Source organism: Portunus trituberculatus, chromosome 15 (genome assembly GCF_017591435.1).
Source record: "Portunus trituberculatus isolate SZX2019 chromosome 15, ASM1759143v1, whole genome shotgun sequence".
Classification (NCBI taxonomy): Eukaryota; Metazoa; Arthropoda; class Malacostraca; order Decapoda; family Portunidae; genus Portunus; species Portunus trituberculatus.
Genome location: NC_059269.1, coordinates 14,413,629 through 14,429,662, shown reverse-complemented (window position 1 = coordinate 14,429,662; position 16,034 = coordinate 14,413,629). Strand labels below are relative to the sequence as shown.

The window sequence follows — 16,034 nt, the reverse complement described above, 5'->3', positions numbered from 1 at the left end:
CACTAACAAATGACACTTCACAGCAGCACACAAAAGATCAAGGGGAAACAAAAGTGAGCAAGTCTTATACATCCACAAAACATGACACGGTTCTTGGCTTCAGTCATCCTTCCTCACTGCCTCACATCATCCTTTGCCATTCTCAGGGCATGTATCCGCCTCGCCTGCTGAATCTAATTAACTCTACACGGTCGCTTCGTATTCTTCATTTTTTTCGTGTAGCGGTACAACCTCACCACATCACTTTTCGTATGCCAGAGAGAGAGAGAGAGAGAGAGAGAGAGAGAGAGAGAGAGAGAGCCGTGGTATAATGGAACCATGCGTGCTTTGGGGTCTGAGGGGTCTCCAAGCGCACGGGTTCGAATCCTGTTCACGGTCTGAGTGTAGGTTGGGCTTCCTCACTCGGGGAAACGGTTTCCTAGCGGGTAGGCTTTGAGATAGGAGATACCATTAAAACTATCCCCTTTAGCCCATAAATTCCCATGAAAGGCCTATTGGTATAAATAAAAGAGAGAGAGAGAGAGAGAGAGAGAGAGAGAGAGAGAGAGAGAGAGAGAGAGAGAGAGAATCACCATCACAATCATCAGCTCCAGTATAAGTAAGGTTGTATCATCAACTCTCGTGGAAGTGAAGGAGGGAGTTAAATGGGAATTCAACGGTTCTATAACCAGAGCCATTTTCTTCACAGCATGTTCTCTCAGATGTCAAGGCAAAGTTGACGTAAGTTAAGGCAAATCTATATATATACACAAATTGCTTACAGTTCAATAGCACTTTTTCTACTTATTTTCAACGAGAGAGAGAGAGAGAGAGAGAGAGAGAGAGAGAGAGAGAGAGAGAGAGAGAGAGAGAGAGAGACTACAACAAGCAGCGTCAGATCATTAATTTTATGGGTACAGACAAAACAGAGTGGAAGAGATGAGATTGGAAGCCTCAAAAAACTCACCTATAAATGGGTGTGGCGAGTTCCTCCTTGAACCACAAAACGAGGTAGACTGTGTCGCCCGAGCTGACTGTCATGTTGCAAGGGAGACGAGCCGCTTCCCCGAACACCGCTTGAACCTCCTCTACCACGTCTGTTGAGAGCAAAAAACATAAAGAGTACTAAAAGGATACGTGATATGAGTGACCCCAAGTATTAAGTGACACAAGACACAAATTTTCTACATTTAGAGAGATACTGCTACTGTTGTTCAAAATATTTACGAGAAAAACAACATGGTAAATAAATTAGTGGAGTCCCTGGAAATAAAGTCTATCACTATTTTGTGAAGTTAAGATGAAGAAAACAAAAGGCTTAATGTTGTGTCAGTTTGTTTTTCGTAGAATGCTGGATGTAATAAGCGAGGAGGTCATTAAACATACAGAAAAATAAAAGAAACCTATGGTCTGTGAAGATTAAAAACTCAGAGAAGACGCGCACACACACACACACACACACACACACACACACACACACACACAACCATTGTCTACAAAAATCTTAAACTCTTCCACGGCATGTGAAGAGTTTCAAATTTTCAAAAAAAAATATACATCATATTGCATTATTTCATTAACGAGGATTTATAATGTTATCATCATGGAGGTAAAGAGGACGCCAGTGACACAATAGTTTAATGCTGACATATTGTAGGGTTTTGTGTGCATGAATTAACGTAGCAGGGAGGTTCTGTCCCCTTCTTCCTGATCCATGCGATTTGTCAATTCCAAGACCCCACTTTCATTCCCTCCTTGCTCTGCATCCGCGTGATTTGCCACTTCCGAGGGTAACCACTCTCCTCATCCTTTTGATTGGTTTGTCTCATGGATCAATCCTTTCTCTTCAGTTCATTTTTTCTCCTCAAGTCAGGTCGATGGATCACACCCTTCCCTCCACCCTTGGCATTTATGTGAATAGGAAATTTCACAGATAAGCAACGCCCCTCTGCTCCCTTCCATACGTGTGATCAGTTGCCTGTCTTCTCTGATAAGCTGCATCAATTCAGGTGTCTGGATCATATTTTCATATCTAAGCTTTTGTTCTCCTTTTCAGACCATAACAAATGCCATGAAATTGCTGTATATTTTGCTTTTATATTGCAGACTTACAGACACAAAATTATAACAGATGGAGAAACTGAATCTAATTAAATTACAAAAAAAATTGTATGTATATTATATTTATACTCCACCTATTCTATGTAGGATAATTCAATTACATGAAAGAGTGATATCCTTTTCTCAATAAAGAAAAAAATAATTCTACTGTGAATTGAGAATCACGTTACATGGCAGCATATCACAGCAACTCTGATACAGAAAACAATGAAGCTCCACATCAGAACATGGTATTTCATCTACACATTATGATTCTCTCTCTCTCTCTCTCTCTCTCTCTCTCTCTCTCTCTCTCTCTGTGCGGTGTGTGTGTGTGTGTGTGTGTGTGTGTGTGTGTGTGTGTGTGTGTGTGTGTGATATCTATATCTATCTATCTAACTAACTATCAATCTAATCTATCTATCTATCTATCTATCTATCTATCTATCTATCTATCTATCTATCTATCTATCTATCTATCTATCTATCTATCTATCTATCTATATATATATATATATATATATATATATATATATATATATATATATATATATATATATATATATATATATATATATATATATATATATATATATATATATATATATATATATATATATATATGTCTCGCATGACGAAGCTCTAGCTAAAAGATCGTAGATTGGTTGCAGCTAACGTAGAAGTCCTGTAAAGCGGCGTGCTTTACGGGATGTTGCTAATTTCACTTTAAGCATAGGTGATTATTAGGAGTCTCACATGCGGGTACACACACACACACACACACACACACACACACACACACACACACACACACATTATAAACAGATGAATAACGGACACATACTTCTTTGAATCATATAGCATAGACACACAGACCGCCAGCATAACTTATTGATTCCATGAATACATGTAATTAACTTTTCTTTATGTGTTAAGTCTGAAGAACTTAAAACTATGTGTACGTAAATTATTAAAGCTTTTAAGAAATACTTGCAAATAACATTAAACATGTTGAAAATTATGAAGGTACATTATGTTTCTCATTGGGTAACAGAACAGCTTGTATACCTGAATAAATGAACCAATAACTGGACAGTCCACAGGTATTGACGCTGAAAGACAGGTAATGTTTCTTCTTCAAGTGTTCTTTATCAGGGTACGCTGTTCTTGAATAAGCGCTTGGGGACAGAAATTGTTCTTCATAAGCGGTCGATAGACATAAATCGCTTTGTATGAATCTGCTTTATTATTCTATTTCTTATACATTATTCTCTCTCTTCTTCGCCGTTTAATAAAAAGTTTATATTGTTGGTTATTGAGACTTGCATCTACACCTTGTCATTCATAGTAGATCATATGTAAATATATTTTCTTTCAAACATTCCATGCCTCTGTCTCTCCAAGTTTCTAATCTCTCCATCTTTATAACGCTGGCAACTATTCCTTGTTTTATAAACTTCTTCGCAGCACAGCTGTATAAATTGTTTCCTTTTGCTGTCTATATTTCTCTCTATTTTTATGTTTTCGTTTATCCATTTATTGTTTTATCCTTCGTTACCTCACTTAACCACGGCGCACTCATTGCTGCCACACTCAGCCCAGCCATACCTTGTTGGTGACTTTATGTGGTTTCAAAAAAGTATTCCTGGTCTCAGTATGAGAGAAAAGGTTACCTTTCATATTAAATTACTGACATTTCTTTCTATTTCTTCTTCAGTAAATATATATCTTTTCCAATTAATTTACTTAAAAGATTCACTAAATTAAAATTCCAGTCAAGAATCAAGTATGTTTTTAATACCATTATTTCAATACTATAACAAGTATCTACTAAAAACATATACACACTCAGAGTTTCACAACTGTGAAAATATTGAAGTCATTTTAACTTTGCTGTTGACGTCCATAAATGGAAGTTTACAAACCTTTCAGCTGTACTGTACCGTAATGGCATACACTCGTAGTCGCGTCGCTTTTAGTGTCCTATGTAAATAGATGCAGTTATCGAAATCTCGCTAATGCATCAAAAGTATGAATATCTCGTGTGCCGCTCGGGCGGAGGCGTCATTACATCAGACTACATAATATTGATGGAAATGTGTATGACTAAGTTAATTAATCTTATCCCAAGCTTGTTAGATTTCTACGCTTCAACAATACTGAGGCCTTGGAAGCTCAGGTGACTCTTAAGAAATTACAAGCAAACGGACAGTGTAGATTTATATAAATGTTACACTGGTCGCTGTACACGTGCCAATAAGCATTCGAATGAATTATATCCAACAAAATGATTTCATGAGTATCAAATTACTTAATCTTCACCTCATTAGAAATATTAGAAATTACGACCGTCTTGCAGGTAGTGCCAATAATCTTTCGAGGCTTCTAAAAATATTACTATTACTGCTTTTCACGGTTATTCTCTATTACACCTTACTGTCACAATCATTATGAGCTCTGTCTCTATACGAACTAAGGTCCTTTTGTCCGCCATCACTGACCATCTCTCTCTCTCTCTCTCTCTCTCTCTCTCTCTCTCTCTCTCTCTCTTCCATTTTTTTTACTAACACAACAATCGCCACTAACAACATATTCTTCTCTGCAGCTGCTGCTAATAACATCACCGTTCATAATCCAACACTAACACTATTCATCATCATTAACAAGCCCTTAGCAACCACTACTAACATTTTCACTGTCTAATAATACGTTTACCACCACTACCACCACTATCACTACTGCTGCCCTGCTACTACCACCACCACCACCACTACTACTACTACTACTACTACTACTACTACTACTACTATTACTACTACTAGTACTACTACTACTACTGTTACTATTACTACTACTATTACAACTACTACTACTACTACTACTACTACTACTACTACTATCACCTCCATCCAATACAATAGCTACTTCTTGAACGTCTCCAGCGATTGCTACTGCCAGTTTCCGTATTTCATCATTATCAATATTATATCAGCGCGCTCCCATCTAGTTGTAAGAGTTGTTCTACCCCCCTGCCAGACTAGTAAGGAATATGAATGTTCGCTCACCTTCAACACTTGCTTCACGAGTCGCTTATTTCGGAACCCCACGCAACGCCACATCCGAAAGAGCAAATCATCAAGTAAACCTTCACTTTTCCACTCACAAATTACAAATAACAATAACACCTGTCACAAATCTTTCACCTTTATTAAATACGAATTGAATGTGGACCTTAATGTTTCCTTTTTTATATCACTATCAATGCCAATCATCGTTATGTGCAAAATTCGCATTACTAGTGCTGATGATTCTCGCAACAAGTAATTTACAAGAATATTTTCAAAGACTATTCTTGTTTCTACTGAGGCTTTGGCCGACGAAGGCGTGAACGAGGCGGTACAGGGAATAGAGGCGCAAAGGTCGTCATGTTGATCGAAATGTCAGAAGTTTTGAAGACTTGCACAAGTTACATGATTTATAGAGCGTGTGCGTCTGTTTGTGTGTTTGCAGGCGCAAATAAGAGAGAGAGAGAGAGAGAGAGAGAGAGAGAGAGAGAGAGAGAGAGAGAGAGAGAGAGAGAGAGAGAGAGAGAGAGAGAGAGAGAGAGAGAGAGACAAAAGCAAGCACACACACACACACACACACACACACACACACACACACACACACACACTTAATCCTTCAGAGAATTCTGGAGTTTGCTAATTTACAAAATCAGAAAACAAAATCAACAAAAGGAAATATATGAAGATATTTCCCCAGAGTCGGACATGCCAGACTCTCTCTCTCTCTCTCTCTCTCTCTCTCTCTCTCTCTCTCTCTCTCTCTCTCTCTCTCTCTCTCTCTCTCTCTCTCTCTCCCTCTCTATCAACAAAGTTCATTAACGTTACTTGGAACACTCATAGCAGAAAAAAATTACAGAGACTGAAAATTCTTATGTAAACGAATGGGATGTTACTAAAAATAGGAAGAAAAATACCACGGAGACTCTTGAAAGAGATAAGTATTCACTGAACCCCATCCGCAAGACTCAACGACAGGTGGAGGAAGGTAAGAGGATGATAACAATTTACAGATCTTCAATTTGAGTAGGAGGAAACTTTAAATAGATCGTATGACCGGCAAGTAACAGAGTTTAAAGCTACAGTCGAACCATAGTGAAGAGACACATTTGTACAACGGAGCTACGGTACAATGTGGTGAGTGCTGTAGTATATGTATTTGATTTGAATATATGTATGTATGAGGGCTGAATCACATCAAGTGTTTGGACCTTAACTCATTCCTCACGTCTTTTCAAAGCAAGAGGAGTCTTGCGTCTTAAATGACTCAGTTTTCATGACTTAAATTCCATTTTCGCGACACCTTTGATCTGTCTGAATGAATTTCCTGCCTCAATCTCACCAGTTCTTGCTAACATATTCTATTCCATTTTTTTTCCATTCGTTTTCTACCCTATCAAAATATTACAAAAAAGAGTGTACTTCTTAAATGTTTTATTCTTTTTTTTAACTAATAAATTCTAAAGCGGATTGCCATCCACTTTTACAGCCTTCCTGAAAATTACATAAGTGTTCTTGAAGGAAAAAGAAAAAAAAAATCATTTAGAGAAGGAAGCGACATGCCTTTGGGAAATCTTCATTAATGTCTTTATGGAAAAGATACGTGCATCTGTTTGTTGATTGTTTGTGAGGTTAGCTTCAGTAACAAAGATACTTGTAAAACCGGTGGTGGTAGCAGCAGCACCAGCAGTAGCAGCAGCTATAGCCATCAGGCCTACACGTGGCACCCCTTGTATGAAACATGCGAATAGCCACGAATTGAGAAAACTGACAATAATGTGACGTTAAACTCAACTACTACAATACTATAAAGTCAGCATGAAGTGGCGAACCATTCTTTCTGCTAAACACCACCTCCCCCCCCCACACAGACACAAAATAAATATGAATGAATAGAATGAATGAATAAAAATTACGAAAAAGGAGCTTGTAAATATTTGTTGTTAACATTACGAGGTAGACTTTCAGAATTCACCCTTCGACATCATTGCATTTGCTGTACATCAGGTCAACACTTGATGTGCCTCGACTCAAAACACTACACAGTTCGCAAGCACCCTCGGGACTAAGGTTGGAGGGAAACACTTTCACTGACCATGTTGTACGCTTTTCTTTTGTTTTTCTTCCTGAGTCAGTCTTTTCTCCACGATTTGAAACTTCAGTAAGGTTACATAATTACAATTGTGCAGCATCACCACATATTCATTATGATCTAAAACCCAAATAGCTCAAAGCAGTCGATGGCATCAGACAGTCATTGAAAGCATATGTCAATCTTTTTCGGTAAACTTCAAATACTTAGGATATATTTTACTATATTAATATTTTCCACATTTACTTAACGGAACATTCTTTTCCTGAAATTAACGCCAGACTTTCATTTTTTTTTCTCATTTTATTTTTTAGTGACAGCAAGAGCTATACCAGTCAGCCAGCCGCGGTAGCTTTTTCCCTTGGGAGTCTCGCCACAGCAAATAAATACAAAGCTCAACTCCCACCTCACTCCCGGTGCCGCCTCCGCTTCGCTGCCTCGCCTGTCAGTGTACAAGATATGCAGGATACTTTATCTGCAAACGTATATAAACTAGTTGTGCGAGAGATGGGAATTATGCATAAAAGTTTATTCCACACTATTACGTTCCTCATGAGGCACAATGCAGTACATACAGCACAGTGACATTTGTGGCTTACATTGCCGTTTTTGATGATACATTTGGAGAGAAATACCCTAATAGTCACACAAAAACAACAATATTGTCCATGTTTTTAAGGTAACGTATGCATGTATTTTTACGTACATATTCACATTTATGTTCTCATGAATATATATAGATGGAGGTATGTACATATATATGCATTTATGTACGAAGTGATGGATGTGTGTGTGTGTGTGTGTGTGTGTGAGAGAGAGAGAGAGAGAGAGAGAGAGAGAGAGAGAGAGAGAGAGAGAGAGAGAGAGAGAGAGAGAGAGAGAAGGGCTAAAGTGATTTTAACATGAGTGAGTTTAAAATTTATGCGCCTTGTCTGGATTTGGCGGGGCAGCTGTGGCTCTGGGGATCACGAACTGCATCCGTGATGGCCAGCTGTTAGCCACCTACAAAGGGCATGCAACTTACCTATTACCAATATCTATTCATCTATCTATCTATCTATCTATCTATCCATCCATCCATCCATCCATCCATCCATCCATCCATCCATCCATCCATCCATCCATCTATCTATCTATCTATCTATCTATCTATCTATCTATCTATCTATCTATATATCTATCTATCTATCTATCTATCTATATATATATATATATATATATATATATATATATATATATATATATATATATATATATATATATATATATATATATATATATATATATATATATATATATATATATATATATATATATATATATATATATATATATATATATATATATATATATATATATATATATATATATATATATATATATATATATATATATATATATATATATATATATATATATATATATATATACACACACACACAAAATGCATTTTTTTTTTTTTTAGTTTTCGGTGGATGCATCTGTACGTAATCCATGAAACATCCGCGACAAGAGCTTTAGTATTCCTGGAGTGAGTGGAAATGGATCCACGAGTGTAGTACAGTACTTTATGGATCACTTTTATAAACACGAGTGTCTTACTATATATAGGCTACAGATTTATACGTTTCATATAGTCACTTTCATCGTTGTTATCATCAGTAAGTAGTTTGTCCATCACGTGGGCTACAAGTGTCTATGAAAGGGAAGAAGTCAAGGGACGTATGCAGGTCAGTAGTTTCGAAATTATGTAATTAATTATAGTCGGAACGCATTTCCTCCTCAGTATTCTGTCATGTGAGTTCGTGACTGCACTAATGGTATATGATTGCCACAGCACTCACCTTTTGTAATTCACTGGCAAGCGATCTAAACTCATATATCTTGCCATCCTTTATTCTCACCATTCTTAAAGAAGAAACAATGACAATATTATGGAAACGTAGATACTAGAAAATATCACCGTATCTTGTCTTTTACATAAAGTCCTTTATGGCTCTGAGAAAGACATTTAGACACTCGATTTCCAACTCATCGATAGGGATCTTCTAGGAGGAGTTATGGGACCTTTGGGACACCTCGAAACACCTACCCCTACACGAAGCCGCATCCCCGGATCAAAATTTACGACTTCGGATGAATAGGTAACAGTTTGGAGTTTAATACATATAAACAAAGGTTACAAGACACGAGGAAATGTCATGCCTTAAAACATTCACCAATCTTAGAAAAGATAAAGAAAACCTGTCTAACTCTCTCGAAACTTGACAAACATATTTTATTCACGCAGTTATTGAAGCAGCTACTCACCACTCCTGATATATCAAATAAGAACAAGTCTGGCTTCGACACTGCTAATAAATGGTAACAATACCGATGAAGGAGACGATGCGACATTGGCCTGGAAAACCATTTGGCTCAAGTGATCGATTGCATCCTCGCCAAGTGAGGAGGGAAGGAGAGGGGGAAGGGAGGTGGAGAGGTCCGTCGCTTGGCTCACTGCCCAACCCACACACTTCACTGCTACCCTGCATTTCCTTTTCACCTTCCGGAATACACAATAAGAAAAAGTATTGTCTTCGACGTGTGCATCAATATCTTTTGGCGCAATTTTCATGCGAACTGGCCTTCTGATCTTGCTAATTGCATGCCTTAATTCCTTTCTCTTGTGGACTGGGTGCAAAAGACTTTCTTCTTTCTCTCATTCTTATTCTATCCATCTCTCTAAGGCAAGAGTTAAACACTACTCTCAAACATTCATCCCTTTTTCTGATTAATTAACTATGGAACTCCCTTCTCCTTCTACCTTCCATTGACTTGAACTCATTCAAAGGCGAGGTTTCAAAACACCTATACTGCATTTTTCACTAACACCTTTAAATCTTTTCAGAGACCGGCACCTCAATAGGCGCTCAATCTATATCCGTTTGCTGCTGAATTCACGAGTCAATGATTCAGTGCTGACACACACACACACACACACACACACACACACACACACACACACACACACACACACACACACACACACACACACACGAGTACTTTACTAAATAACTCATGCATTGTCTCAGGCACCGCGTTTTTTTTTTTTTCATTTTTCAAGTAGAAAGGGAGCAGAGAAAGGCAACAAAAATTGTAATAAAAACAGGCTCACTGAGGTCCCGGACCCACACAATAAATTACACTGCTATATGTACTAGAATACATTCAACATCTTAATCTTTGCTGCATAAGACTAATGATACCTTTAATTTACTTGCCACAAAAGTGATCGCCAGTGTTCTATGAACCAAAACTGGCAGTATTATAAGATAATGTCTGCAGTTATTGTATATCAAGAAGATAATACCCACAGTAAGGTAGATAGTATTCATGTTCCTTGTACTGAATGAAAGACAACATCGGATTATTCATTATATGCAATGGGTCTTGTCAGTTATTGCACACGAGAGAGTGGTTCAAGCTGCCTGTTTAACTTATCATGCTACTAAACTCCCACTTTATTCGCACTATGAGATTTAATATTTCCGTAATCGGAATAAAAACTTCATACAAATTCTTTGTAACAGTATTTGCCGGAAAATTGTATTTTGGCTGAGACTCACATAGATATATATATATATATATATATATATATATATATATATATATATATATATATATATATATATAGATAGAGAGAGAGAGAGAGAGAGAGAGAGAGAGAGAGAGAGAGAGAGAGAGAGAGAGAGAGAGAGAGAGAGAGAGAGAGAGAGAGAGAGAGAGAGAGAGAGAGAGAGAGAGAGAGAGAGAGAGAGAGAGAGAGAGAGAGAGAGAGAGAGAGAGAGAGAGAGAGAGAGACTCGTGTATTTTCTGTGTTTTGAATAAAAAAAATAGTGAAATAAAAACATTCATAGATGACAGAGCTTCGAGGTTAGGTTGGTGTTAGTACTTTTAACACCTTCAGCACCATGACGCGTTTCCATATTCATTCTGCTTACTATTTAGTGATTTTATACAGTTTCAGAAACTTATGTAGGGATTAGAATAGTGAAGACTGTGGCCATTAACCTTCTGCCCCTCATAGACCCTTCCTAATGTCATTAAAATCGTACACAATACTCAATGCAAAAATGTGCCCCAGTACTGAAGGGATTAACGAGAAAAAAAGTATTATGGGAAGACGTGAGGTACAAAGATGAAAATATCCTTCCATTCTGGCTTCCGTTTCCCAACACTGAATAAATCAAGGCACTTTACTCTAAGGATGATAGAAAGTGTGTGGAATGTACGTTTTCATGCCCCAGAAAATTACCTTCATTCTTCTCCGACAGCAAAATAGACCCTCAAGCACACGAAATCAACGAACTCTCCATGAAAAGACCGCAACAGGAAAATAAATTGTAATGGCACAGCACATGTCTTGGTATAACATGACAGATAATAGTCAATGTGCGTATTTCTTACATATTCACTTGTCAGCATTCTTTTCTCCTGCTGCGTCTCCTGTTCTCTCTTTTGTAATATATTCTCTCTCTCTCTCTCTCTCTCTCTCTCTCTCTCTCTCTCTCTCTCTCTCTCTTTGTTTCTCGTAACGTCTTTGTAATGAGAGATCCTTACCGAAGAAGAGAAAACATAACACAGTATTCGCTCACATCATCAATCTCTTGTTCTCATATTGCACTCAGGAAGAAGTCAGTTGTAAGTGCACGACATATGTATCTCCTGTCTTCTTACTTTCCGTCGGATAGTGCCTAGTCGTTATACAGAGACTACATTGCCCCATCTGCCAAATATTTTACCGGCTGAGCAAGCTAAGCACAATTGGTAAAAGAGGACTCCTCAGCGTTCTTTCCTTTTAGCCTTGTGAACCAAGACTCTAAAAATCTTATCTCCCAGAAACTCACCAACTTCAGAAAGAGGAACTCAGTGGCTTGAGAGATCGATATAGAATATAATCTCGGCTCTATATCTCTCCCGCTGTCAATAAGTGCAGGGTTGTCGCCGAAGATGATAACAATAGTTCAAAGGAAAATAAGAATTTTTATACCATTTAGTTAAGATTACGTTTTTCTTCTGTGGAAATCTGTATACGAATTCGAGGCATTTTCTTCCTCACACACACAAGGTGGTCCCCAAAAGTATCTCTCATGACAAGTCCGGGGTTATGTGGTACAGCCTGAACTGGTCACCGATTGTTGGCACAGTTGGTGCAATGGTTTGGACAGCCACATAAGAAAGTTTATATTTTAGAGTTTCTTCTGGCGGTCCTCCCCGTCTCTGAGGACCCTCCTGCATCAATATTAAACTTCCTTTGGTTGCCAACGCAAGGGACAGACCATGATCCCTCAGTAGGTTTAATACCGGGTTTGTGTCTGAATATATTAGGAGACCAGCACCACTGACGCACCAATACTGCTTCAGTTATTGCATTAATATTCTTAGACGGCTGCCGGAACTCAGATATCCCTGGCTCGTTACTCATTTCACTGATTAATCGAACCTTACAGGTATATATATATATATATATATATATATATATATATATATATATATATATATATATATATATATATATATATATATATATATATATATATATATATATATATATATATATATATATATATATATATATATATATATATATATATATATATATATATATAAACTGTGTTTAGCAGGAAGAATATTGTCTCCATTGAATTTGCATGTTTCTCCCATTGCAAAGTTCACCAAGAGACCATAAGGCGTAATGAATCGCGGTAAGAGTGCCGCGCGAGACTCACTCCTGACATATGGGTGTTCCCTCTTCCTCCAGTAGTTGCCTGGAGCACTATCAACTACAGGAAATGGCCAAATTTCCTTCTGACACAGGGGAAAACTCAACATTTAACTTTATTGTCATGGCTCTTATTTTTAAACGTTTTATCGCTTGAGAAACTCGTCGCGATGGAGCTTAAGACAGCGTTCTTTTTTGTTGTTCAGAATTAATGGTTTCCTTGGGATTCACACAAATGCTTATTTTCAGGACGGCAGATAATGACCTTTTAATGGATCTTTCAGGCTTCCTTGTCTGGATGGTAATGCCTCCACGATGAGAAGATACGTACACGAGCTGAGGAAATTGTGTGTGTGTGTGTGTGTGTGTGTGTGTGTGTGTGTGTGTGTGTGTGTGTGTGTGTGTGTGTGTGTGTGTGTGTGTGTGTGTGTGTGTGTGTGTGTGTGAGAGAGAGAGAGAGAGAGAGAGAGAGAGAGAGAGAGAGAGAGAGAGAGAGAGAGAGAGAGAGAGAGAGAGAGAGAGAGAGAGAATGACAGCGAAGAGAAGGAGACTGGAGAGTGGGAAAAAGGCTTGGAAGAATAGTGGCAGCTGGAATTTGTATGCATCAAAGAGTATAGAACAAATAACGGTGCTCCATATGACATCTCTTACTTTTTCAGTGTCACTTCTGCCATTACCTGGTGTCACAAAAGGAGGGGAGGACACCAATATAAAACTGACACTCATTTCTATCCTGGGAACCTTGAATTGCACCAGCGAGGACATTCCCAGTTTATATGTGTATGCATAAGACGTTCTCGTGCGCAGATGATCTCAGAGAATTACTTACGTTTTTCAGTGACGCATTTATCATTCTTGTCATTTACTCTATACACACATTTACATTTTACGAGCAATCAATAAAGTGGGTAGAGTTGCCGCACTTAAACCTTATCACTTGGGTCAGAAATACTACGCTGTCACGGCTTTATTCATTAGGAGATACATTTTTTACTGATCATCATAAATATGTACTTACTAGAAACACTCATAGATATACGTGCACTAGTGTTCAGTAACGGTGGTACAATTATCTTACTGTTATTCTTTTCGTAGGAAGACAAACATTGCATCTTTCCGTCGCCTCGCTTCCCATTCTCATTACGGCCTCCAGCGTCTTGGTGCCTCTAGGGAGACAAATCCCTCCTCCTCCTCATAAACACGAGGCCTCGCAGCTCCTAGTGGCATATAGCGCCGGCTGACTCTGCTAATGAAAAGCCTTGTAGCCTGCCATCATCACTTCCTCTGGATTATTGGCTTGGTTTTCGCTTGTAGCTCGCAAAGTTATGGCATTTATTAATTTTTCGTTATGGTGGCATTAATACCAGAAATGAGAGAAACAATTTCCCTTAATAAACACCAGCAACTGTAATTAACGATAGCCATCTGTGAGGCAATGAAGATGGAGTGAGCTGCGTCACTTCTTTATATGGTGTTACATGCGGTCTCTCTCTCTCTCTCTCTCTCTCTCTCTCTCTCTCTCTCTCTCTCTCTCTCTCTGTGTGTGTGTGTGTGTGTGTGTGTGTGTGTGTGTGTGTGTGTGTGTGTGTGTGTACTTACCGCTATCTTAGAATGAAAAAGAAAAAAAAAAACATAATACAAAAAGAAAGAAGAAAAACATGAGCCTGGCTCCCAAAATGAAATCATTGATTTTGGAAAACAGGAATGAAAAAAATAAAAATGAAAAATGCTAATTAGAATGAGATGGTCTTTTTTTTTCTCAAGTAGAGTGTAGCATTCAAATGATCTAGCTGAGGTGTATTTTGGGAATGTAGATATTTTACCTACCGAGAAAGTATCACTAGGATATTGTGAGGCAGCTAATAATATGTTTGTAATTCAATCAGAGTGGACCTCACATATTCACGTTCACTTTTCGTGTTACACTGCACTACGACACGGTACTAATACATATTTATTGCCGGATATAATATAATAATACATTGTTTCCATTTGTGGAAGTGATGTTTTTATGAAGTACAGATAAATCGCATCGTGTATTTTTACCTGAAATAAAGCAAAGAACAAGTAGGGTGGATTCATCGTGAAATAAAATACATTCATGGCAATTCACAAAATGGATTAATGGATACTTGGAAATCTGTTTGTTCATGAGATTAACAACAATATTTACTGTAATCAAAACACGATACATGTCCTACCAGATACACACACACACACACACACACACACACACACACACACACACACACACACACACACACACACACACACACACACACACGCACAGAGAGAGAGAGAGAGAGAGAGAGAGAGAGAGAGAGAGAGAGAGAGAGAGAGAGAGAGAGAGAGAGAGAGAGAGAGAATTACCGAAAAGATCCCTGAAATAGATTTACTTCTCGGTGGAGCATTCCAGGCAAGACCTAGTTTCCCTAGTGAAAAAAGTACCCTCCATCCTTACAATGCAGTATTTTTGCCATATAAGCAGTCCAAGTTTCCGAAAAAAGTCCATCCTTTACTTTTACGAGTCGCAAACCTGCCATTAATTCTAAGAGCTTTAAAGAGTCATTCAACTCCAACTACACTTGAGAAAACACCACATCACGCAAGGATCTCTCCCATAACCCTGAACTTACCTAATGCCTCTCTAAACATCCGAAATAACTCCTCACTGCTGACCTTGCCGAGCCGATTGCCGTTCGTACTTAGAAAAGAAAAAAAGGAAAAAAGCGTCTACAGTCTAGCAAAAACTATCCTGGCAATAGACAAACACATTATCACCGTGCACTTTTAATCTCTGGCACAAAATGTACCATCTAAATATCTAATTCGACTCACAAAGCACAATCCCTCCACCTAATGCCAGGGTAAATGAACCTGCCTTTCTTTCCTCCTTGTCACATCCAACTCTTCATCTGTCATTCTTTCCAACACATTAAAGGGAGTCCTCATCTCCTCCATCCACTAGTTCCCATCAAGGCGTGGCGCCATCCAGCGCTTTATCCTCTCCATCCCTTCGACACCACTGTTTACTCCT

At 38.2% G+C, this 16,034-nt stretch overlaps 1 protein-coding gene across 1 annotated transcript in view; it reads right to left on the bottom strand.

Annotated features, from left to right (window-relative positions):
* Positions 1-16,034, bottom strand: part of LOC123504218 (nephrin-like) — a 61,776-nt gene that overhangs the window by 16,920 nt on the left and 28,822 nt on the right. The window contains exon 3 of the mRNA XM_045254570.1: positions 947-1,076. Within this exon, the coding sequence (XP_045110505.1) occupies positions 947-1,076 (130 nt within the window). The remainder of the gene's footprint in view (positions 1-946; positions 1,077-16,034) is intronic.